General features: G+C 57.1%; 12 protein-coding genes across 12 annotated transcripts; 5 read left to right on the forward strand and 7 right to left on the reverse strand.

The window, feature by feature from the left end:
• Window positions 1-1,997: 1,997 nt before the first annotated feature.
• Window positions 1,998-3,000, reverse strand: UV8b_03141 (uncharacterized protein; the record flags this gene model as incomplete). Its single annotated transcript, XM_043140639.1, has 2 exons — window positions 1,998-2,089; window positions 2,160-3,000. 2 exons carry the CDS (start codon window positions 2,998-3,000, stop codon window positions 1,998-2,000), a joined length of 933 nt encoding a protein of 310 aa, XP_042996573.1.
• Window positions 3,001-3,295: 295 nt separating this feature from the next.
• Window positions 3,296-4,966, forward strand: UV8b_03142 (uncharacterized protein; the record flags this gene model as incomplete). The annotated part of the gene is made up of 4 exons (XM_043140640.1): window positions 3,296-3,325; window positions 3,410-3,596; window positions 3,883-3,931; window positions 3,994-4,966. 4 exons carry the CDS (start codon window positions 3,296-3,298, stop codon window positions 4,964-4,966), a joined length of 1,239 nt encoding a protein of 412 aa, XP_042996574.1.
• A 778-nt stretch (window positions 4,967-5,744) lies between these two features.
• UV8b_03143 (uncharacterized protein) lies at window positions 5,745-6,698 on the reverse strand (the record flags this gene model as incomplete). Its single annotated transcript, XM_043140641.1, has 1 exon — window positions 5,745-6,698. The coding sequence occupies one exon, from the start codon at window positions 6,696-6,698 to the stop codon at window positions 5,745-5,747; it is 954 nt and encodes a 317-aa protein (XP_042996575.1).
• A 379-nt stretch (window positions 6,699-7,077) lies between these two features.
• Window positions 7,078-8,093, forward strand: UV8b_03144 (uncharacterized protein; the record flags this gene model as incomplete). The annotated part of the gene is made up of 2 exons (XM_043140642.1): window positions 7,078-7,278; window positions 7,362-8,093. 2 exons carry the CDS (start codon window positions 7,078-7,080, stop codon window positions 8,091-8,093), a joined length of 933 nt encoding a protein of 310 aa, XP_042996576.1.
• A 330-nt stretch (window positions 8,094-8,423) lies between these two features.
• On the reverse strand, window positions 8,424-10,568 carry UV8b_03145 (uncharacterized protein; the record flags this gene model as incomplete). Its single annotated transcript, XM_043140643.1, has 1 exon — window positions 8,424-10,568. The coding sequence occupies one exon, from the start codon at window positions 10,566-10,568 to the stop codon at window positions 8,424-8,426; it is 2,145 nt and encodes a 714-aa protein (XP_042996577.1).
• Window positions 10,569-11,135: 567 nt separating this feature from the next.
• UV8b_03146 (uncharacterized protein) lies at window positions 11,136-12,470 on the reverse strand (the record flags this gene model as incomplete). Its single annotated transcript, XM_043140644.1, has 1 exon — window positions 11,136-12,470. The coding sequence occupies one exon, from the start codon at window positions 12,468-12,470 to the stop codon at window positions 11,136-11,138; it is 1,335 nt and encodes a 444-aa protein (XP_042996578.1).
• Window positions 12,471-13,743: 1,273 nt separating this feature from the next.
• On the forward strand, window positions 13,744-15,644 carry UV8b_03147 (uncharacterized protein; the record flags this gene model as incomplete). Its single annotated transcript, XM_043140645.1, has 7 exons — window positions 13,744-13,884; window positions 13,996-14,076; window positions 14,159-14,594; window positions 14,661-14,904; window positions 14,986-15,347; window positions 15,422-15,546; window positions 15,606-15,644. 7 exons carry the CDS (start codon window positions 13,744-13,746, stop codon window positions 15,642-15,644), a joined length of 1,428 nt encoding a protein of 475 aa, XP_042996579.1.
• Window positions 15,645-15,968: 324 nt separating this feature from the next.
• Window positions 15,969-16,370, reverse strand: UV8b_03148 (uncharacterized protein; the record flags this gene model as incomplete). The annotated part of the gene is made up of 1 exon (XM_043140646.1): window positions 15,969-16,370. One exon carries the CDS (start codon window positions 16,368-16,370, stop codon window positions 15,969-15,971), a length of 402 nt encoding a protein of 133 aa, XP_042996580.1.
• A 344-nt stretch (window positions 16,371-16,714) lies between these two features.
• UV8b_03149 (uncharacterized protein) lies at window positions 16,715-17,226 on the forward strand (the record flags this gene model as incomplete). Its single annotated transcript, XM_043140647.1, has 3 exons — window positions 16,715-16,792; window positions 16,874-17,127; window positions 17,193-17,226. The coding sequence occupies 3 exons, from the start codon at window positions 16,715-16,717 to the stop codon at window positions 17,224-17,226; spliced, it is 366 nt and encodes a 121-aa protein (XP_042996581.1).
• Window positions 17,227-17,448: 222 nt separating this feature from the next.
• Window positions 17,449-18,495, reverse strand: UV8b_03150 (uncharacterized protein; the record flags this gene model as incomplete). Its single annotated transcript, XM_043140648.1, has 1 exon — window positions 17,449-18,495. The coding sequence occupies one exon, from the start codon at window positions 18,493-18,495 to the stop codon at window positions 17,449-17,451; it is 1,047 nt and encodes a 348-aa protein (XP_042996582.1).
• A 575-nt stretch (window positions 18,496-19,070) lies between these two features.
• Window positions 19,071-19,994, forward strand: UV8b_03151 (uncharacterized protein; the record flags this gene model as incomplete). Its single annotated transcript, XM_043140649.1, has 2 exons — window positions 19,071-19,094; window positions 19,158-19,994. 2 exons carry the CDS (start codon window positions 19,071-19,073, stop codon window positions 19,992-19,994), a joined length of 861 nt encoding a protein of 286 aa, XP_042996583.1.
• Window positions 19,995-20,423: 429 nt separating this feature from the next.
• Window positions 20,424-21,242, reverse strand: UV8b_03152 (uncharacterized protein; the record flags this gene model as incomplete). The annotated part of the gene is made up of 2 exons (XM_043140650.1): window positions 20,424-20,997; window positions 21,220-21,242. The coding sequence occupies 2 exons, from the start codon at window positions 21,240-21,242 to the stop codon at window positions 20,424-20,426; spliced, it is 597 nt and encodes a 198-aa protein (XP_042996584.1).
• Between the last annotated feature and the right edge of the window lie 2,618 nt (window positions 21,243-23,860).

Raw genomic sequence — 23,860 nt, forward strand, 5'->3', positions numbered from 1 at the left:
TAGGGTACATGTACATGTACCTAAGGTGGCCTTGCTAGGACCAGGCTACAGGTACCTAACGGAAACCACATTCAAGCACGAATCAATTGCAAGGACCGTCTGCAGCCGATGAGCTACTTGCTGCTGCTGCGCACTGCCAAATGCCAGCATGGAATGACCATTGTAAATAATGTAGCAAGTATAATCGAGTGTTATTCTGCAAGGCATTGTTTTGAAGCTCTCAAGTGGGTTGAACAGCTCTTCTGCTCCGCAATACGTACTGCGCCTTTGATTGTTATGAATATGTATTGTATTCAAACATTCCGTCTTTCAAGCCTTTCAAGCTCTACAGACGTACTGCGACACCAACGTCGGCTGCGCGCTGGCTGCACTGTGTTGATGCTCGCAACTCAGCCTATGCTACACTGTACTCCCATGCTACTGTCTACACTGTACCCAGTACTACCCGAGCAAGAATACCCCCCGGCCTTCTCTTGACAACATCGTTATCTTGGCCTCGGAAGGCAAAGGCCGTGCTCAATCGTTCTGCTCGGTATCCCTATCCCTACAGTTCACGGCAGGACGGGCAGGTCCACGGTCAAAGCGTGCTTCCCATGTCGATCCCCCCTCGTCCGCTGAAGCTCAAACATTTCAGCCCAGCCACCAACAAACCCCAGGAAATGTGAGAATCAGTTCGTGGCCTACTAGTCCATTGCGCAGGCTTGTTAGCTAACAAGTTACCTCACTCCGTCCGTCGCGTCAGGCACATCACACTTACACCTGGCCGTCTTCTACTCCCAACCAGCCGTTGAACAGGCGTCCTCGCCCAAGAATAGCACTGGAACCAAGTTGTTGTGCTGGACGAACATCAGGCAATTGCTGAACCAGTGTTGCAGCCGTGTATAAAAGATGTCACATTCCTATACGTCTTCTGCCGACTTTTCATCAGCCGCATATGCCGTCACTGTCCGCAACGAACTGGGATTTGTGCCCGAGTCCAAAGGCGCTGCAGAGTCAGTGCACACGCATTGATCATCGGGCTGGCATCGGGGGCCACAATCTTCTAGAATGACGCTATGTACGGAACGGAACACTGGTCGACGCTGCAATAAGTTAATCAGCTTCATGGGGGGAGGCAATCTCCCTTGTTTCCGAATCTGGTACTCTTTCCGCGGGGTGTTCGAATTTCGGCGTGCCCGGTAGTGGCACTTGACAAACCATTACCGAGTGTGGAGTATCCGTCCTTCATGGATTTATATGTTCATCAAATGACATTCCGCAACGGAACTTTTGCCACTCTCCGCCAAACCCGGTCAATACTGCTGTTGCGTGGCGAAAGCAAGATTTTACCTGATGCTCAAAGAGCCAATGAAAACGGACTGAAGCGGCGAAGATTAAGCAAAGGTTTCGAGGGGACCCGTCCCCATCGGCTCCCCAGCATACCAGAAGATTTGCTCCAAATTGCAAAGGAGATTCATCACAGTCGTCACGAGATAGTCATGGGCCTCATGCCGCCTTGACGGGCGGAATCGCGAAACCCATCGCGAAACAATCTACCCGGCTAGGAAAATTCTTTACAAAACTATGCCGGAACGACGGAACGTGCCATTCCCATCGGCCAGATTTATTGGTGGTAGTAGCGCGACTGTGATGATGACGCCTGCTGAAAGCAGCGGTTACTCGAACTCGCATCCCTATCAGGTACCTCCTAGGTAGGTCCTCAAAGATAGCCGAGCCATCATCACCTCCCGCAGTTGGTGACAATGACCAGTTGGGAGCATATACACAAGTATTCACTGACACGAGCGGTCAGAGAGGCCAGAGACAATCGCTCAACCAAAATATCTTGAACCTGCAGCTACAGGCCTTTTTATGTCCATACGATCCGGGATATACCGAGGGATAAACCTTGTTGTTTCCAGCATCTTGGCCCCCAATGCCAGTTCAGGACCCATAAATCAAGGCATCGCCTTAATTCCCAAAATCATACATGACTCTCTAGCAGAAAACCAGTTCAATCATCGCTTCACCCATGCCGGCATCTTGCGGGCCTTGACATGGCCATGCTTCTTCCTCTCCACAGTTCTCGGGTCTCTCGTGATGCAGCCGGCTATTGAATAGGGGTTAGCGTTGATGCTTGGGCAAGACAAAGAGATTTGGAGATGGGATTTAGTCGATACCTTTTCTCAAGGCTGGCTTCAGGGCTGGCTCGTGAGCGAGCAGGGCTTTCGCGACTGCTAGTGTAATAGCCTCAGCCTGGCCGGTAGTGCCACCACCTTCCACAAGAACCCACACGTTGTATTTATCTAGCCGTTCGGTTGAAGTAAGGGCCCAAAGAGCGCTCTCACGGTCATGAACACGACCAAAGGCTTGGTTCAAAGGCTTTCCGTTGACAAGAACCTCCCCGTTCCCCTCCACCAGGAACGCGCGGGCCGTCGAAGCCTTTCGCTTCCCTACGCCGACAGCTCGACCGAATTTGTCCACGGTCACTGGCCTCGGCAGGTTCGAAAACGGGTTGATGTCTCGAGTGAACTCCTGAAGCGCGAGCTTGACCGCGGCCGGGCGAAGGGTAGGTTCAATGAGATTCAGCCTCTTGGCTACCCGAAGGACCTTGGCGTAATGAAGGGCCTTGATGGGCTCACCCATTTGAGCGCGCATCTCCTCCAGCTTCATCCAGGGAACCTGCGGTGCCTCGCCGGGCGACACGGTAGGGAGGTGTTGATAACGATTCAGCAGGTTTGCTATGCGGATGTAGGAATCGTTGAACTGGGGCTCTCGGGAGAAATAGGACGGGGTTGCGGGAACGGTTCGGGCATGCTGGATGCCTTGATAGGGGGTTTGGACTGTTTCGACTGGCGCCAGCGAGTTGGCGATGGAGGCGTCGACGGTTCTTGCGTCGGTGTTGAGGTGTCTGACGCAGGGGGAAATCGCTGCTGGGCGCCATACCTGATGATGCCATTGCGGGTTGGCAAGGTGTCTATGGCACCTCAACTGGCAAAGCCCCCTTGAAAGTGACGCCATGATGGCTGCACACACGGCGATAGCGGACGGCAGCGGGCAGCGTAAGTCGTCGACTGCGTTGATCGAGCTGGCCGAAAAACCATGGGAGAAGGGTCCGACGGCCCGGTCACGTGCGGGCACCCAGGCCCTGTCGTCGATTCGTCCGCAAGTCCGTAACGCGGGGCTCGTTTCCAAGCTCCGCTCTTTGAAAAAGGAAAATTTGCTTCCCAGCCATTCCCTCCTCCTGTTCCTTCCATCCCACCAGCACCACCATCGTTACTTTTGCCTCTCGATACCAGAGAAAAGACCCGACAAGATGGCTTTCGGCACTCTCTTCACCTCCGCCGTACGTCAGACCGACCTTCAAACAGGTCGTGTAGTCCCCCCCCGTTCCGGGAAAAATCGCTGCTAACCACGTGGAACCTGGCAGGACAACTCCCGCTCCATCGCCATCAAGGCGGTTGCCAAGGCCAATAATCTCGACCTCAAGATATCCGAGGTCGAGTTTGGCAAGCCTACTGCTGAGCATCTGAAGGCTAACGGCCTTGGCAAGATTCCCACCTTCGTTGGCGAGGACGGCTTCACTCTGTCCGAGTGCATCGCTGTCGCCATCTATGGTAAGCCCTCTCTGCCTTTGGTTGCCTGTCTTGCCACAACCCCCGCCTTTCAAAGCGGTGTTCGTCTGCTTCGGAGTGTTCTGCAGCATATTGTCTGCCTATTGGGCTTTGCATGTGATGACTCAGCTTCTATTCAAATCAGTTATCCCTGTCTGAAGAAAATGTTTCTTGTGTGGATATCGTCTACTTTCTGATCTTTGCCCAACTCGATTGCACACGGTGCCCTTCTTATGGGGGGGCAATTTTGACTCCGCGAGCCTCACTGAAAACTAATCACGGCCAATAGTCACTTCCCAGAACGAAAAGACGACTCTTCTCGGCAAGACCAAGCAGGAGTAAGTTTTGAGTTGTCCCTCTTGTTCTGACGGGGTTCGAAAGTTGACATGCGTGCCGTCAGCTACGCTTCCATTTTGAGGTGGATGTCCTTCTTCAACACGGAGATCCTCAACCCCCTCGCCGCCTGGTTCCTACCTCTGGTCGGCCGCCTGCCGTACAACAAGAAGAACGTCGATGACGGCGCCCAGGCCACCGAGAAGGCCATCAATGTTGTTGAGGAGCACCTGCTTCACAACACCTTCCTTGCCGGCGAGCGCATCACCCTTGCTGACATCTTCTGCGCCCCTTTCCTGAACCGGGGTTTCCAGTACTTCTTCGACAAGCAGTGGCGCCAGCAGCACCCCAACGTCACCCGTTGGTACGACACCGTCGTCAACCAGCCCATCTACACTGGTGTTGCTCAGAAGCCCGAGTATCTCGAGAAACCCGCTCTGACCAACGTCGCCCCCAAGAAGCCCGAGGCTCCCAAGAAGCCTGAAGCCGCCAAGGAGGCCGCCAAGCCCTCTGCTGCTGCTCCCGCTGAGGAGGAGGAGGCCGCCGCGCCCAAGCCTAAGCATCCTCTTGACTTGCTGCCTCGCGCCACCTTCCCTCTGGACGAGTACAAGCGTCAGTTCTCCAACAGCGAGACTCCCGAGGCACTCAAGTACTTCTGGGAGAATGTTCCTTTCGAGGAGTTCTCCATCTGGCGCGTAGACTACAAGTACAACGACGAGCTCACCCTGACTTTCATGTCCAACAATCTCATTGGCGGCTTCTTTGCCCGCCTGGAGGGCTCACGAAAGTTCATCTTTGGCAGCGCTTCCGTCTATGGCGAGAGCAACGCCTCTGTCATCCAGGGAGCTTTTGTCATCCGGGGTCAGGAGCACGAGCCCGCTTTTGATGTCGCCCCCGACTGGGAGAGCTACAAGTTTACCAAGCTCGACCCCAACAATGCTGACGACCGAGCCTTTGTTGAGAACATGTGGTCTTGGGAAAAGCCGGTTGTAGTCAATGGCAAGGAGTATACTCACGCTTGCGGCAAGGTCTTCAAATAAGCCTCAAATATGACAAGCATGAAAAGTAAGCATAATGTGATGATGATGATGATGATGGTGCACGTATGAGTATGATATGGTGCGGTAAAGGCGTGGGGGAAAGGGGGGGGGGGGTGTAATGGCGTACCAAAGCCACGATGTGTTTTGGTGTTGCCACCGGAAGCCAGCACAATTACGTACGATGGCCCACGACCAGGCAGGCCTCTGTGCTGATGAATATACAATACATTGACAGGACAGGCCTGTGTGGACATTGACTTGCACGGTGACTTGATGTGAGCTGTATCGGCGTTTGGTCTAATCATTCATTCCTGTCAATGCCAGCCTTCACCAGTAAACATGCATCCTGCCAAACAGAGACGACGCCCGGAAGGCATGGATCGCTCGCTTTGCCCGACTTAGAACGCTCCTTGCAATGGCTGTTTACGATGGGACCAAGACACGAGGGCCCTTTGGGATTTATCATGCTAAAAAGAGTTCGACGCATAAAACAACACCCTTGGTCCAAGGTCCTTTGGGCCAGTGTGTCCCGGGGGGTGAGGGCGTGTTAAAAGCCTCTCTTTCTATAGCTCCAAGCTCATCTTGAACAATGTTATACATTCCCATCCCCCAAAACAAACCAGCCTACCAGCCAACATACCAACAATGGGGGTATTCTCCTTGTGTGGTAACTCGCTGCTTTGGCAACGAAAATAAGCTGCTGCAGGATATAATCGTCCTCTCTATTATCTGCCGTCATGGAGAACAAGAAAAGCGCAAGGAACAGCCAAAAAAGACGTCAAGGGCCCTGCGGCAGAGTATAGTTGGGATCGAGCTGGAAGGGCGTGCGGCGCATGTACCGACTCACGTCGGCCTGATAGCAAAGCCGGTTGAGGTAATCATGGACCTGGGGCAGCACGGCGACGGGTTCCGTGCCGAGCCCCGAGAACTCGGGCACGGGCAGTATGTTGTAGGGCTCGCTGCGCCCCTTTTCCCGGGAGTCGTCCACCAGGACCGTGTTGGACTGGTCCCAGGCGCCGCCGGCGGCAGCGTCCGGGTGGGACCTCCTCACGGCGTCGCTGGCCCAGACGACGGACAGGCGCTTGTACACCTGCACGCGGGCGTCGTAGTCGGCGGCGCACAGGCCGAGGCGGTCGCGGGCCCAGACGACGACGCACCGGGCGCGCTGCTCGGGCGTGAGGAACTGGCGCACCATGCTGTGCACGTTGTGCGGCCGGGCGGACGACCAGATGGCCACGTGGAACGTGTCGAGGCAGTAGCTGAGGAAGGGGCGGGCGTGGGGGCGCTCCACGAAGCGGGAGGGGTGGCGGCGCGAGGGCCGGTAGAGCAGGGTGCCGTTGAGGTCGAGGATGACGAGGACGCGGCGCGGGGAGGAGAGCGTCGCGGGCGGGGGGAGGCACCGCGCGAGGTAGAGCGGCGAGGGGGTCGGGACGCCGCCCGAGGCGGGGGAGGGGGGCGCCCGGCATCGCTCCTGTCCGGGGCGGGCGGTTGCCGGGGCGGCTTTCCGGCCGATTGCCCGGGGGTGAGGGCCGGCGGTCTTTGCGAGGTTAGCGGGCGCGGAGCCGGCCATGCCGGGCGGCGGGCGAGGGCTGCTCGGGTATATGCGCGACGAGGCTGGTTGGCGAGGTGGCGGGCCGGAGAGGCAGAACGTCCGCTGGGCTACGCGGCCGCGGCTGCTGCTGCTGCTGCTGCGTGCGGGGAGGGACGTCGGAAAGCAGGTTCGGGGCGGCATTGAGGGTTGATGTCAGGGATGTTGACGCCATGCTTGGAGAGGTGAATCGGGGAAAGCAGAATGAGGTCGCCCCGCCGGGTTCGATTTCGCGTAGGGTAGGGCTGCCTTGCCTTTTTGGGGTTAGCGTCGACCGAAATTGGCTTTTGCGGGTTGGGTGGTGCTTAGCGGGGGGGGGGGGGGGGGGGGGGGTGGCCAACAGGCGCAGCCGATTAGTTCCCAAGCGCAGCGCTTATCGATAAGATCCGTGCCAAGTTTCCCTGGCACAGAAAAAAAAGTCTCCGTCTGCCTCGCCCGACGCAGCTTTGCTTCCCGTCAACGGCTCTCAAAGCCGTCACCACAAGCAATCAGGCGACCCCCAACCCGCGCAAACCGACGCGCAATGTCCTCGAAGCGCAAGCTATCGTCGCTCGGGCTGCAGCGCCGGGTGCGCCCTCGACGCCAGGATTCACCGGCGCCGGAACCGCCTGTCGACCCCGAGGCGTCGTCTGAAGCCGAGAGCGCCCCCGACGAGCGCGTTGGCCGCGGTGGAGGCGACGAGGACGACAGCGAGCTAGACGACCACCGGCGGCATCGCTCACTGGTACGTTGAAAAGGAAATCATCTTCTTCAGGCCCGAATGGACCCCGTCAGTGTCCTCCGCAGGTTGCCAACCGAATTCAACAGTCCGACTCAGACCAGTCCGACTCAGACGCACCCCCCAAAGTCAACCTCTCCGCCGTCTCCTTTGGCGCCCTAGCCCGCGCCCAGGAATCCCTCCCCACGTCCCGCCGCCCGAAACCCGCCGCCCAGCCTCCCGAAACCCTTGCCCCCAGGACAGACGAAGCCCGCCGCCAACACCGCGCCCCCGCCTCCGCGACCCCCCGGCCCAAGCGCTCCTCCAAGCACGCCCCGCAGGAGCAGACCTCCAAGCGGCCCGTCTCGCGCCTGCGCGAAATCATCCCCGACACGCGCCGCAAGCCCCGCGACCCTCGGTTCGACCCCCTGGCCGGCAAGCTCGACGAGACCAGGACCCGCAAAGCCTACGCCTTCCTGGACGACTACCGGGACAGCGAGATGGCCGACCTGCGGGCCCAGATCAAAAGGGCCAAGAACCAGCCCCTCGTGCAGGAGGAGCTCAAGCGGCAGCTCATGTCGATGGAGTCCCGGAAGAAGGCCCGGGCGAGGAAGGACGAGGAGGAGCGGCTGCTGGCGGAGCATCGGCGCAAGGAGAAGGAGCTGGTGGCGCAGGGCAAGACGCCTTTCTACCTCAAGAAGAGCGAGCAGAAGAGGCAGCTGCTCGTGGGTCGGTACGAGAAGATGAGCAAGCGCCAGGTGGACAGGGCGATGGAGAGGAAGCGCAAGAAGGTTGTCGGCAAGGAGCGGAAGGAGCTGGATGGGCTGGTGGCAAGGAGATGATGATGGTGAGATTGGAGCTGGAGCTGGAGCTGGAGCTGGAGCTGGAGCTGGAGCTTTAGCGCGAGCATGGCGAGGCAGGGTTTCGAGCGGCAGGCGTGGGGGGATACCCGGATGGCGGATTTCTGCCTTGACCCGACGGCGCATTGATCTACCGTGCATCTTTTTTTCTCATATTCTTTCTGTGTGTGTGTGTGTGTGTGTGTACATTCTTTATTGTAAACCCCTGATGTTGAAAACATGATTTTTGTCCCGTCTATACACTATATATATAGTACACAAGCCCTCGCAGGCCAGGTTTTCGTCTGTTTTTTTTTTTTTTTTTTTTCCCAGTCAGACGTATCCAGACCTTCCGACACTCTGCGCAAACAGCTCCTTGCAAGGAACCTTGCTCCCCAGCCTCGCGCACAGCAGAAACGCGCCGCTCAGCTTCCGATGCAGACTGTACGTCTCCTCGGGCGGAGGCGCCAGCCTCTCCCTCAGCATGACCGGTATCAGGGCCTTGACGCGCGCCGTGATGGTCTGGTCCTCAAAGTCGTACACATCCGGCGCAGACCGCATAAACGGCTCCGCCAGCGTCAGGACGGACTGGGTGTGCGCGTCCAGCATGGCCCTGCTCTCGTGGCCGGTCAGGTAGCCCAGGCTCTCGGAGAGATGCTTGACCGCCGGACGGTCCGAGCGCGACGCGGCGTCCAGCAGCCGCACGTACTGCCGGACAAAGTCGTCGGGGTACTCGCGCGAGGCGCCGAAATCGAGAAGAACGAGCTTGTTGGCCCCGGCGTCGTACAGGAAGTTGGTCCAGTTGGGGTCCGTCTGCATGAACTTGAACTCGGTGATTTCCCGCAGGCACAGGCGCATGATTTGCGTGCCGATCCAGTCGCGCTGCTGCTGGGTAAACGAGGCGACGCGCGTGACGCTGGCTCCGTCCATAAAGTCCATGGTGAGCACCTGCTTGCCCGACGCCTCGGGGTGCACGTCCGGGGCCAGGAAGACGGCTCCCTCGTCCCGGAGGAGCCGCCTGTACCGCAGGGCGCACCGGGCCTCCCGCTCATAGTCGCATTCCCAGCCGAGCTCGAGCCGCGCGTTGTCAATGGTTTTGTCGAGGTACAGGCCCTTGGGCAGCAGTTTCGTGGCGTTGAGCAGGATGCCGAGGTTGTCCAGGTCCGAGTTGATGGAGTCTGCCACGCCCGGGAACTGAATCTTGACGGCAACCTTCTTTCCCGTCGACTTGAGGGTCGCCTGGTGGACCTGGCCTATCGACGCGGCCGCAATGGGCTTCTCTTCGAATTCGCCAAACAGGGCGCGCCAGTCGCTTCCCAAGTTGCTTGCCAGGACCTTGTCTCGCTGCCAGCCGGGCATGTAGTCGGCTCTGTCTTGCACTCGCTGCAGGACCTCTTGGATCGGGCCCGGGAGCATCTTGGAGTCCTGGAAGCTCAACATTTGGCCGAGCTTGAGGGCTGCGCCGCGCATCCGCGAGAGCTTGGCGACCATGCGTTCCATGTTCCTGCCGCTGAGCAGTGCGGACCCTTGGCCGCCGTCGCCGCCGCCCAACGCTCGGCTTACACCTTCCGTCACGGCGCCTCCCAGCATGCCGGCCGCGAGGCCTCCATAGTTCCACAGCCGGCTGAGGCGTGAGGCTGGTACTTTGGATTCCCGAAGCGTGTAGGCTGGCGTAGCGGCGTTGAAGGGCGCCGCGGCTTGGGCGACGGCTTGTGGCGGCTCTGCCACCTCCGAGTCTGCTTTCCTCGGCTCAGCGTCTGCCTCTGGGGCGTCACTGTGCGGTGCAGGTTCTTCTGCCGGCGGCAAGGTGATCTTATGAGCGACGACGTCATCTTGTTCCAGTATAGGTTTCGTCTCCGCTGGCTCTGGTGTTTGTGCCTGCGGCGCGACCTGCGGCGGCGGCGGCGGCGACGGCGAATGTGGCCAATATCGCAAAGGATGCTCCTTTGCCGGCCCACCAGCTTGTCCCTTCTTCGCAGCAGTCCCCTCTCGCTTCCTCAGGGAGCCCAAGATCGTCGAGCCGTGAGACGTATGGAAAATGTTTACGTTGATGTCGCCGGTCACATGCCGTTGCTCCGCAGCTGCCCTCAAGGCCTCTTGTCTCTTTTGCGACGCCCTCGCATATGCTGCCGATGCGTCCTCGGCCCCCAATCCGCCACTGCTTGGTTTCGGTTGCGCAACAGGAGCCTCGGGCTGCGCGTCTGGAGATTCCGGCGTTGAGGCATGGGCCGCCGTTGAGGAAACCTCGGTGTCTTTCAGAGGGCTCTCTGCTGGCTGAACCGGCGGCTCGTCTGCTTTGCCTCCGCTCCTGGCAAGGGGGGGCTCCGACTGGCTGGTCTCCGGTCTATTCGCGGTCGCCTCCCACGTCCTGCGATATGCGTCGATCTGGCGAGACCTCAGGGCGACGTGCTTGGCAGCTACTGATCGCGAGGCGCTGAGCAATGCGGCAACATCAGTGGCCAGGGCGACGAACCTCATGGGGGACTTTGGAGCCTCGGATCACCGAGGCGACATTGAAGACGGGGCTGTTGGCTGTTCTCGCTGGGTGTTGGGGGGCTGAACGGTTCGCAGCAATGGCAAGGCGTCGGTTTTTCAATTTCCTTTTCCATGCGAAGTCGTATGCAGGCCAAGTCGTATGCAGCTAAGCGGGTCCGGACAACGCCCCGATTTGACGATTCTCGAACGAGTCAACAGTCACTTCCATTCCATGATAAAATTGAGGCATCGCGGACAAATCGGGGCAGAACTTCACTTGTATGCAAAGGGCTGCTCTGGGTGGATCATGACGCAACCTGAGTTTCGGCCTTGCCGCTACATACAGCTCCATAGCAATAGATGCTCATAGGAAACAGTGTTTCAACTTTTAAACAACGTGGTATCAAATGCCATACCTGCCAACCCCGTCGACGATAACAACCCAAACTATTCCGCTCAGAAACAAAAAAGAAGGAAAGAAGGGAGAGAGATGGAAAAAGTCATTACTACCCCGGTCCAAAAAAAAAAAAAACCGGTCATGATGCGTTGCCCAGAGTCATGCACCGCATTTCAATGCTTAAAGCCCGGCCGGCTAACACTCTTTAAAAGAGATCCTCTAGGGCGCATAGGGGTGGTTTGGCCGAAAGAGCTGCCGGTTGTCTTCTTTTTCGGCGTCGCCAACTGACTCCAGAGTCTTTGAGCCGCCGGCGTTAGGTCGGCCGACACTCTGGGGCTGCTCGAGAATTTCGGCACTTGCGCAGTCGGGGCCTTGCCGGTGAAGCCGTGCCGGGCCGACTCCTTGTTGGACTTTGCTATCCGGTCAACCATGCGCTCGTGTAAGAGCTCTCTCTTCCGCTGCTCCTGCACTTTGAAGGGGTTGTGCGTGTCCCCGGGACCCAGGTTGATGATTGTAGAGGGCGTCTTGGCCTCTGGCTCGTCGTCCTCATCATCGACAAAGGTGTATCCGTTCACCTTGGGGGTTTCGTCCCCGCCAATCGCGGTGGAATCAAGGTCGCTCTGCCGAGGCTTGCCAGCAATGGCGTCTCGAATCGCCGACATGGTGCGGGGCGGAGACTTCCGAGGCAAGTGAGGCTGCGGCCTTCTAGTATTCGCGTACACGACCGACTTGGGAGCCATGCGGGAGGCGTCCTCTGCACTCTGGGCCATGGTGACGACCCCGTCATCCAGTCCTTGGGGCTGAAACATGAGGGCATTTTTCGGGGCCGCATTCCAGGCATCGGGCCTTGCTGGGCGCTCGTCACGGTCCCTGATAGCCAGCCTGTCCCGCTTGAACCCGTCATCCACGAGGCTTCGGGTCTCGGCAAGCTTGTCGCACACTTGCTGCTGTTTAATCATCATCTTGGACCAGAGTTTGTTTCCTGCCCACAGCCACGCATACTTGTCGGCCCTTTTTTGATTCTGTCTGTCGAGAAGCTTGTAGAAGCTCTCATTGTCCTCGCTTGTGTACATCTCTTGGAATTCGGATAGGCTCACGTTGGTGTCGAGCCGAGGTTGCGCGGAGACGGTGGACGGGGCGGCCGAGGCTGGCGTTTCTCCAACAAAGGTGGTGGGAGTTCGCCCGCAGTCGTCAAGGGGCTTGGCCGATGCAGATCTTGCGTGTCTTCCCGGCGTCATGACGTGGCGGAGCCGCCGACTGGCGCTTGATATCCACGCGGCATCCTTGGATTCAAGAGCATTCAGATACTCGTGCTGTACTTGGGTTTCCAACAGTCCGGGAAAGAAGTCCCTTGATATGATCTTTGAAAGGGCTTCGGTGTAAGAATCCTCGTCCAAGGTTTTGTTTGGTCGTTTGATTTTCTTGACTGGCGGCGGCGCAGGCATCAACTCTGTGCCAGATCTCTTTCTTATCAGGGCCGTCGAGGCGGCGCTCGGTGAATGTGTCATGATGGAAGGGAGAAGGCGTGGATACGTGACGCCACCGGGAAGGACACTTTGAAGGATGCAGGGTAAGAAAGAAGCCCGAGGGGTTTTAAGCCTTTGCGTTTGCGATGAGGAGGGTTTGCGACAAGCAACATGGCATAAACGGCGTCGATGGGAGTCATGCCGGCCATCAAAGGCATGCAATGCATGTTGCGATTGTCGCACTTTACCAGAGCCCCACATATGCAACTAAAAGAACATTCACCCCCATGTCACGTACTTGGGCCTCGTTTGCGGCGGCAGCCTTCAGTGCAAGTCATTGCATGATTTCCGTGGGAAAAGACGGCACGGAGTATTAATGGGGGGATCCACGAAGATTGGGTTGATAGTTAGGGCTGAGAAATAGCATTTTTATTGTCGTTTTACCATGTCACAACTCACAAGTCAGCAATCCCGTAGCCAATAAGCTCATGACGCGCTCATGTGTGATGCGATGTATGCAACTTGCAAGTAACCGTAGATGGGCCAGCTTCCGTGCCGAGTATGCGGGTAACGGAGTCTGCCGTACGGAGCACGTAGCGTAGTGCTACCTGCGAGAGAAGAAAGAAGCGAAAGGATAGAAGAATGAAAAAGCCAATGCGCCGGCGTCTCGTCTGGGGCTAGTTCCTTGCCGCGCCTTTATAACACACAGGTTGGAGGCTGCATGACGGGAACCGCCCGCTTTCGGCAGCCTCCAGCCACTGGGAGGAGGCCTGGGGCCTGCTGCTATTGGCTGGCCGCACGCTGTCACAAAGCTGATGTCTGGTCGTGTGCTCCCAGGCCTCTCTTCGGTCCGTCCTGTCTTCGGAGCTGGTCCACCTCGAGTCTGGTGCTAGAATTCTAGCCTCTGACCTCTAGCTTCTTCTACCGACGTCTGTCGTCCAACCCTGTTTTTCCCCTGGTTCCTAGCTCATTGCGCCCAGCAGAATACCCAGTCCTTGGCCCAGCGCAGACCTATAGAGGCTCTTCAGTTCTTCTTCGTTTTTATTTTATTTTATTTTATTTTATTTTATTTTATTTTATTTTGTTGTTTTCGTCCCTTTTTTTTTTTTTTTTTTTTTTTTTTTTTTTTTTTTTTTTTTTCCCGCCCATTCGTTTTCCTCCTTGGCACCCACCGCCATTCTCTTCTCTTCCCGCTGTCGAGTACTTGCGTCTGGTTATATTCCCAGGCGTCCCGAGTCGCAACAACAATCAAATTTGCACGGCCGAACAGCTCCTCCTCCCCGCCTCTGAGCTCGCGCTTGGCCCCGCTGTCGCCATGTCCCAGGAAGCCGTCCATCTCAAAAGCAAGGGCAACAAGGCCTTCTCTTCCGGAGACTACCCTTCAGCCGTCGACTACTACTCCCAGGCCATCAAGCTGAACGACAAGGAACCCACCTTCTTCACCAACCGAGCCCAAGTACGTCCGTCACTCTTCAACTTGTCGCGTCGCGTCTGCACGCTTGATTAAGCTCTTGCCCAGTCGTGTCACTGACTCGAAGCCCCCCCCTTTGGGGGAATCCAAATTCAGGCCTATATCAAGACCGAAGCATACGGGTATGCTATTGCGGATGCTGGCAAAGCCTTGGATCTCGATCCCAACCTGGTCAAGGTTTGTTTGTCCAGTAGTCTCTCTTCTCGTTTGGAACAATGATGAGGTGCTGACTCTCTGGCCGCGCTGCTGATATATCTAGGCGTACTATCGACGTGGCCTCGCGCGAGCCGCCATTCTCAAGCCCAAGGAGGCACTCAATGACTTCAAAGAATGTGTCAGATTGGATCCGAACAACAAGGATGCTAGACTCAAGCTGGAGGAATGCAAGAAGATTGTGCGCCAGCTCGCCTTCTTCGCCGCCATCGAGGTTGGTGATGAGCCCTCCGCGGCCGAGGGACTTGATCTCGATTCCATGGTTGTAGAGCCCGACTACGACGGCGTGCGTCTCCAAGACGAAATGACCCAGGACTTCATCGACGACATGATGGAGCGATTCAAGAACGGCAAAAAAATCCACCGCAAGTACGTCTACCAAATCATCCTTGCGGTCAAGAGCATTGTCTACGAGGAGGCTACCATGGTGGAAATGGAAATCCCTGACCATGTCGAGTTGACTGTTTGCGGAGACACTCACGGTATGTGCTCGCCCTTTTCCACGTCATCCAAGTGTCGAGGCCCGTCAAAGCTGACTCCCGGAAAAGGCCAATACTTTGATCTGATGGAACTGTTTCGCCGAAACGGCGCCCCCAACGAGAAGCACTGGTACCTCTTCAACGGCGACTTTGTCGACCGAGGCTCATGGTCGACCGAAATTGCCCTCCTGCTGTATGCCTTCAAGTGGCTGAGACCAAAGGGCTTCTTCCTGAACCGTGGCAACCATGAAACGGACGACATGAACCGCGTGTACGGATTCGAAGGAGAATGCAAAGCCAAGTACAACGAGAGGTGCGTCGCGCAATCCATGCAAGACTTTTTCTTTTTTTCTCTTTAATAAGCTTCTCATTGCACCGCTAACCGAGGGCGCAGAGTCTTCAAGCTCTTCTCCGAGAGTTTCTCGGCTCTGCCGCTGGCCACACTTATTGGCAACAAGTATCTCGTCCTGCACGGCGGCCTCTTTTCCGACGACAGCGTAACCTTGGATGACATTCGCCAGTTGAATCGTCATAAACAAAGACAACCTGGGCAATCCGGTCTCATGATGGAGATGCTGTGGGCTGATCCTCAAGAAGAGCCTGGCCGAGGCCCTAGCAAACGAGGTGTCGGCATGCAGTTCGGCCCCGACATTACCAGAAAATTCTGCCAAAGGAATGGCCTGGAGGCTGTGATCCGAAGCCACGAAGTCCGCATGGACGGTTACGAGGTCCAGCATGACGGAAAGTGCATAACCGGTATGACCACCATTGATTGCCCTCTTTCTCCCTCTACACGTAGGCCCAACTCCACTAAAACCCATTTGTCCCAGTTTTCTCGGCGCCCAAGTACTGTGACTCGACGGAAAACCGCGGAGCGTACATAAATATCAAATCAGACTACAAGCTGCGATACGAGCAATTTGATGCTGTTCCTCATCCGAACATCAAGCCCATGGTAGGTCGATTCCTTACTCGGGGGCGCGCATGTCTGGTGTACTGACTGATGCGGACTAGGCATATGCCCAAAACTCTCTCATGTCATCTTTAATGTAGAATTGAGGCATGAAAGAAGAAACGAAAAAAAGAGAGGAAAAAAGAAAGAAGTAAAAAAAGAAAGAAAAAATAGGCCCGGTTAATCGAGAATCAACGACTATGGGATCGGGAATAGGCATTTTGACCAGGAGTCAGGAGCTGGTGGCATCGATATTTGCATGTTCTTGCTCTCGGTTTCAATATTGGTTGGTGCATTAAATCACTCATAGATGTCCGGATTTGCAGATATGAAGAATCGTATATCGGCCTGTTTAGGCGTAGCCTTTTGAGATTTATCGGCATCAGCGTACGGAGTGGCGCGACAAAGTTTGCGTCAGGCGTTTTTCAGCTCCTGACAAGGTCATCTTCGCTCTGCCTTCCGACCAGGACGCCCAGCCGGTCCGAAGGTCTCTTGATGCGTAAGATGTACCGCGTGTCGCCTTCGCGTTTCCCCCCATACGCAGTGATGGCTGCTGCGAAGCGCGACATGTCCTCGGGGGGGAGTCGGAGCCAGCACGACGAACCTTGGGCTTTGAGGATGTCGACTGAGATGGCTTGTCCAGTGAGGCCCAGGAACTGAGTCAGCGCATCAGTGCAGTACAGCTTTACCGTGATTTCATCGAGCACGATATCCTGCGGGCCGTCCGCGAAGAGCTCCAGGTGCGCGTAGGACCAGGGCGGTGCCGATTCCTGGCCACGTTCTGCGAGGATTGGGCTCTTGCTGTCGGGTTCAGTGTCGGACGCCATGTGTTGGACGCCATGCGTTGGCTCGACTGCTTCTTTTTTTTCCCCCTCCTTCTTCGTTTCGTTTCGTTTCGTTTTCTGACAAGCAACTTGTTTTCGTGACGAAATTTTACAGCATCGGAAATTTACTTAACCAGGTTGAGCCGGGTTGCGCAGGTTGTCGTGCATATCGGATATAAGCATGTCGACTCCCAAAGTTTACTCCGTAACCAACTCTAGAAAGTCTGGCCATCACCAAGCTTTCCTTTTGTCCCCCAAACTCCCCCCCCTCCCCTTTGTCAATGTCAACTCGTAGCCTTTGACGCGCGCTACACGGGACCCGAATCGCCAGTCGCTAGGACGCCAGCATGTCCAACTTCGTCACGCCGGGCCAGCAGCGCTATCTGCGCGCCTGCATGGTCTGCTCCATCGTCATGACATATTCCGTACGAGCCGAACCCCCCCCCCCCCCCCCCCTTGACCAGGCCGTTTTTGTGTGCTGCGACAAACTGACTCTTGGCTTCCAGCGCTTCCGTGACGAAGGCTGCCCCAACTGCGAGGAATTCCTGCACCTCGCCGGGTCGCAGGACCAGATCGAGAGCTGCACGTCCCAGGTCTTCGAGGGCGTCATCACGCTCGCCAACCCGGCCAAGTCGTGGGTGGCGAAATGGCAGCGCTTGGACGGGTACGTGGCGGGCGTGTACGCCATCAAGGTCTCGGGCCAGCTGCCGGATGAGATCCGGTCCACGCTGGAGGAGGAGTATCGGATACAGTACATTCCGTAAGTTTTTGGCAAGCGCTCTGGTCGTGCGTTACGTGCGTTCCTGTTGCTGATGAGCGGGGCAGGAGAGACGGTACGGAGACGGAGGCGGACGCATAGACTTTGCGCTGGGGTTTTTTTTTTTTTTCGATTTGGGATTCTGGGATTCTCCCCGGCGAACAAGGGCGTTGGAGCAAACGTGGGCAAGGGACAATGGAAGGGAAGGAAAAAAAGAAGAAACAGATTTCTGGTCATGAATCATTGCGTGGTATTGGTATTTATATTTTATTTTATTTACGTCATGAAATTAACGTGGACACATGTCGAGGAACAAGGTGCTGGTCAGCTGCTGCGCTGCTTCTTGCCAGAGGACATGCTGAACCCAAACCCAGCAGACTCCCGAGACCTCTTCTTGTCCATCTCCTGACGCATGATTCTCTCGGCTTCGCTTATTTTCTTGGGCTGCTGGATTATCTTGGCCTTGTGGGACGCGCTTGCCAAGGCATTCTTTTTGGCTTGGGCAAAGACGTTTTTGGCTTGCGGCCTCGCCCCCATCTTGACGGATACGCTACCGAGCCCCGATGACCTGGGCTCCGTCCTGCTCTCTCGCGCTTTTCCTTCTTGGTCGGCCGACACGCTATCTGCGTCCGCGGAGGGTGCGACTTCCGTCGACGGGCCGTCAGCCGTCGAGTCAGCCTCGGCCTCGGCCTCGGCCTCCTGCTTCGTCTTCTTCGCCCCAAACGACAGCGTGACCTTGTCCCCAGCCTCCCTCTTCAGGAGCCCGCGGTCCCGGTCCTGGTCCTCGCCCCCGTCCCGCTGCTCGCCTACGCGGACCCCCGCGCCCGCCTGCGCCCGCCGAATCTGCTCCTTGATGATGCGCCGCTCGAGCTGCTCGTCCCCCTGATCCTGCGCCTCCTTGCGCCGCAGGGCCTCCTGCCGCCTCAGCGCCTCGGGCGAGCTGTCGATCCACGCCACGTGGATGCCCTTGTCCGTCTCCTCGACCCGGCAGATGCCCTCGCGGCCCAGGTGCTTGGCGAACTCGGTCAGCGACGGCCACCGCGTCGCGTTCATGTGGATGTGCTCCTTGTTGGCGATGTACTCCTGGTAGAACTGGTTGATGTGCACCTGCTTCTCGCCGTGGCCCGTCCGGAGCAGCTGCACAAAGTCCCGGAGGAAGTCGTCGCTGAACTGGTTGATGAACTTTTTGGGGTCCTCGCCGACGATGAGCATCTGCCGCACGTGGCTCTCCGCCTGCGTGTGCATCTTGAAGCCGTTGGCGTCGCGGCATTGCTTCTCGCACACTTGGCAGTACCACCGGAGGCGCTGGAGGCCCTTGCTCTTGAGTTTGTTGGAGAGGTGCTTTGTCGAGCCGACCTCTGCTTTGGGCATTCTCGCAGTCTTGCCTTTTTTTTTTTTTTTCTTTTTTTTCTCGTCTATTCGTTTTTTTTTTCCCCCTAGATGCTTTATGCGCTTTAAGCGCTCTCCGTTTTTCTACCCGTGTTTTTTCATCCGTGTTTTTTTTTATTTTTTATTTTTTTGGCGTTTGTTTCTGGTTGAAATTCAGCCAACGCCAAAGATGTAGGAGCGTGCGCGAAAGAGTTTGACGATGCTTTGGGCCTTGTGATGAGGGTGTTGGGTTTCTTGTCGATTTGCTGCCAAAGATTGAGCAGGCCTGAGCCAGCCAACCTCACTCAGCCTTGCATGCATGACATGACGCGCGGAGCGTATCTTATCGGAAAGCCCCGTTTGGTGCACAATTAGTGGGTCGAAACCGGCGGCCACCCCCACCCAACAACCATGCCTTGATTACTCATCTCTAACCGAGTTCGGTTGGCGTCCTGGCTTATTAAACCGTCCATGACATTTCGTTCCCTGGTAACTAACCTCGTCGCACTGGCGACTTCTCCCCTCTGCAAGAAACAAGAAACACCCAACGATAAACACCCCTCGCAACCTAGTCCGCCATGTCGGAGCGCAAAGTCCTTCAGGTACGAAATTCGCGCCTCCTCCTCTCCCCCCCCCAGCGGCGGCTAATCCCCTCCCCCCCCTAGAAATACTACCCTTGGGACTTTGATCCGCGCGACATCGCGCGCCGCTCTGGCTCCAAGTCGGGCAGCACCGGGCCGCGCATCCAGGCGGTGCGGCTCATGGCCCCCTTCAGCATGAAGTGCACGACGTGCGGCGAATTCATCTACAAGGGGCGCAAGTTCAACGCGCGCAAGGAAACGAACCTGGAGCAAAAGTACCTCGGCAAGATCCAGATCTTCTTCCTGTACATCAAGTGCACGCGGTGCAGCGCCGAGATTGTCTTCCGCACCGACCCCAAGAACAAGGACTACGCCATGGTCAAGGGAGCCGTGCGCAACATGGAGCCGTGGCGGAACCGCGTGGCCGAGGAGGAGACGGTGGACGAGAGGCTGGACCGGCTGGAGCAGGAGGAGGCGGAGGCCGCGGGGGAGGAGGAGCGCAACGCCATGGCGGACCTGGAGGCCAAGAACGCCGACGCGCGGCGGGAGATGGCGGCGGCGGACATGCTGGACGAGATCAGGCAGAGGAACGCGAGGATACACAGGTCGGAAAAGGAGGAGACGGATTACGCTCACACCATCGTCCGCGCCGAGGACGAGGAGCGCGCACGGCAGGAACGGGAGGACGAGGAGGCGGCCAAGAGAGCCTTTGCGGAGGCCAGGGCGGGGGCGGATCATCATGTCGGGGCCCACGCCGTGCCTGACGCTGGGAGCGAGAAGGGGGCATGGCCGTCCGCTTCGGAGCCTGCGGCGGATGGAAGCAGGACGCTGCCACCTGTTCCGTCGTTCAAGAGGGTGGTGAAGAAGAAGAAGGACCATTCTGCTTTGCTGGGCATCAAGAAGAAGCCGTCGTTGGTGTAGAGTAGGTGGCCTTGAAGGGCCCTTTGCTGGTACGGAGCAGCCCAAGCCAGTTTTGCCATCTTTAGTCTCCTTTGTCTGGATGGCCTTTGTAATGATGGCACGGTCACTCGGGCAGCCTGTGATTCCAACCGCTGTTTGTCGAAATACCGGGATGTGGTGCAATACGCGCGTCGAAACAGGGAACATGTCCCTCAAACCATCACTGGTGTCATTGGGCAGCATTCGTCATCATAGGGTGCATAATACAATTGCCGACCTTGCATTCAAACTAATATTTGCCGTCGTGCATCTATACGCGCCAAAAAAGAAACATGAAACACGCCATTCAGAAATCGCAACCTTGCTGCCGCGTCCGCTCCCAATGCGGCCAAACGCACATTGTTGTCCCAAATAAACCCCAAACGCCGTCGTCGTGTGCATGAAATAACCCTACGTCTTGCTCAAAAGCACCATCTGGACAAATTCGCTATCCCCTCCCCAAGCAGCGGTGATACAGTTTCCACCCAGTGGCCGGCCGCTAGGCTTGTGCAAATCTGAAAACCCACGTCGTGGCAGACAACCTGCGCAGCAGAAATTTTCAAAGCTGGAGCAGAGTAGTACGCCAGCGCCGACAAACTTCATGGTCGGAAGTCGCGAGGGATTGTTCCGTTCGTCAGAGCACTGCTCGATGACGAGGTGCTGCTTGTACTTGAGCGGGTGGTGGTAGCTCCGTTGGCCTCCATTTGTCGCTTGGTGTGGTCGTGCATGAACCGCGAGTAGGCGGACAGGTTTCGAGGAGGCGGCGGGGAGACGGGGATGGAGATGGTGTACGTATCTTGGGCGGTTGGCATGGTGGGATGTTTTGTGTTGTAGATGAGATGTGATTTGATGTATGCGAGGAAGAGAAGGAAAGAAGAGCGTCTTGAAGGGGGGGTTGTCGTTGTCGCGGGCAATGAATGGTTGGTTGTTGTGGTTGTTGTGGTTGTTGTGGTTGTTGTGGTTGTTGTGGTGGTTGTGGTTGGAGCTTGCGGAGGGCAGAACAAGGCGATGCAGATGATTTCAGGGTCTTTATAAGCCGTGCCGGAAGGGACCAGACTTGGTGTCCACAGGAAGGGGCGGGCCTGGGCTGCTTCCCAGGATAAGCTGTGGAGATGGCCAGATGGGTATTGCCATGTTTGGTGTTGGTGGTGGGTGGGCTGGGCCAGCATAGCTAGGGGTTGCTGGGGGGTGTGAGGGCCCCACACACCCCCTGACTTGGCGGCTGGGCATGGGTGTGACGGGTCAAGTGAGGTCAACTGTGATTGATGGGGTGTGGTGAAGAAAAAGCAAGCACCAGCAAGCTTTGACCTCTTGTTGATCTCGAGCAGGACCAACAAGACGGGGGGGGGACTAGGGGCAAGCTCCGGCCGTCGGCCTTTTGAAATATCCGTACATCAATGACAAAGCCAATAATCAATCACCTGGTGTTTGGCCCCGAAGCTTTCCTGGCTATGTATTTTCCTGCTCGCCTGTGGGACAAACAACGAACGCCCTTGACGGGAGGTGCCACAGCATGCTTTAAAAAAATAAAAAATAAAAAAGGCGCCCTGGACGCTTCCGTGGTTCGAGGCCTCTTGATCGGCGTGGATTGACAGTGAATCCTCTCGTTCCGTTCTGTTCTGTTCTGCTTGCGGCCTGGGGCATCTATGGCGTAGCTCGCACAGGGATCAATTAATCTCTGCTTGTGGATCCTATGACCTATGACGACGGGCTGCCTCGCCACCGCGCCGGTGCCACTGCCCGCCGCCAGCTGCCCGCTGAGCTTGGTGACACCGTGACAACATGTCAATGTCTGGTACTTTGATGGGAATTGGGATGGGGCTCCCATCCTCGTCATGGGCAAAGTTGGGTGGGGATAAAAGGGGAGGAGGCCAAGAGGGTGCCGTCGTGCACGCTGCAGTGAATGGCTGCGCGGGCACAGCTGGTCAGACACGGATGAAGTCATGCTGTGTCATTCTGGAGCGTCCAGACGGGGGGGGGGGGGGGGGGGGGTCTTGCTTCCCCTTGTCGGATCCTGTCTGGTGGCAGGCAACATGAAGTTGTCATGTCATGCCTGGGCCTTGCCTGGGCCTGGGCCCTGTGGATGCGGACTGCACAGCTGCATGAGTATGCGCCGAGCGGCAATGTGCAACTCGTCATCTCGCACATCTGGGCCAGGGGGGGGGGGGGGATTGCGGGACCCAAGACCGGCTGGGTGACTTTGGGAACTGCACCACTCTCTGAGCAATTGAGTTGAAAGCCTCCAGAACAGACTCGAGGCTGCAAGATTCCCAGGCCCGTCTCATGGGTACTAGGCCGGTGGCAGCCCGCTCATCGTCAAGTCACCTACATGTATGTATGTACCTACCTGGCCGCAGGACCCCCCTTCGAATTGAGGCTTTGCGCAGCGATTGGCGCGCGGGTATAAGCCGGCTGGGGCGACGCAGACAAGCCGACGCGAGCTGATGAGCAGAAATTCCCGTGTTCCAAGTTGCGCAAGGCCTTTTTGCGCCATGGCAAGTCTGGCCTGATTCCCATGGTGATATTCCCGGCATGGCCATTTCCGGCCGGACGCTCCCATGCGCAAGATGCAAAGCCCCGCTGCATGCCCCAGGCACTAGCTGCCTAGGTATGTACCTCCAGGTTCATGTAGGTCATCATGCTTGGGGTTCGTCAACTGCCGCTTCTTGATGTTGTCTGGCTGCCACGAAGAATATTGCTTGCTGAGCCACCCGATTTTGCAAACGTCACCTGCACCGCCTCGCCGGCCGGGGGCTGCGAGTCAACGACAGACATCCCTAAAGCACCGCCGTAGCCTGCGAGTTTGCTGAAGACCTGGCCAGAGACGATGCCCATGGCGACTCGAGGCAAACGTCCTCTCGGTCAGCCGAGATTAGGGGACCTGGAAGTGGCGCTTGGCGAGGTGGAGGAGGCCTAAGCGCCCCCCTCCCCCTCCCCCCTCCCCTCGCCTCGGGTCAGCCAGTGATGTCACAAGGCGCAAGGCCACGGCCAGGATGGAAGTCGCGACCAGCTGCCAAGCCAGCACCAGCACCGTTCAAGACGCCGGCACCTGGGGCATTGGCACGACGACGTCAGCAGCGACCCCCCCCCCAAAGTCCGTCTTCTTGTGCCACCGTCAGAACTTTGCCCAGCGAAGCCGAGGTGGCAAAAAAAAAAAAAAAAAAAAAGGGTAAAAAAAGGGAAAAAAAAGGGAAAAAAAAAAGAAAGTAAGAAAGAAAGAAAAGACCCAGCCCGAAGCAAAAAATCATCATGCCCGCCCCCCCACCACCACCGCTGACGATGCTGATGATGCTGATGATGCTGATGATGCTGATGATGCTGATGATGCTGATGATGCTGATGATGCTGATGATGCTGATGATGCTGATGCTGATGCTGCCGAATCCAAATCTCGGGCCTCGCACGTCCGAGTCGCATTACGACGTCCGCAATCCACGTCGCTGTCAACAAATGCTCGTCTCGACATCGGCGCCTACCGTGCAACAAACATGCCAGCATGGCAAAAATGACACAACCTCGCAGAGGCTGCACCGGCTGAACCTAGCACGGAAGGGGGGGGGACCAACCAGGGTTTGGTTACGCCCCGTCTCCTGAGTCTCCTTAACCCGAGTCTTTTTTGCCTTTTGGTGTTTGTGGTTTCAGACCAAGTCCACGGACTAAAACGGTCATCAGGATCCAGAGACTCCGTACGACGGGCAACACCCCCCCCCCCCCCCTTCCCCCGGACCGTCATCCTGACGTCCGAGTCATCGTCCCCACTGCGCCTTGGGCTTTGGCCAACCATGGGTTCCAGATTCCCGTCAAGAGCGTGCGTTCTCCCAGATCTTGGGAGGGGCATGGCCATGGGT

Source organism: Ustilaginoidea virens, chromosome 2, assembly GCF_000687475.1.
Source record: "Ustilaginoidea virens chromosome 2, complete sequence".
NCBI lineage: Eukaryota > Fungi > Ascomycota > Sordariomycetes > Hypocreales > Clavicipitaceae > Ustilaginoidea > Ustilaginoidea virens.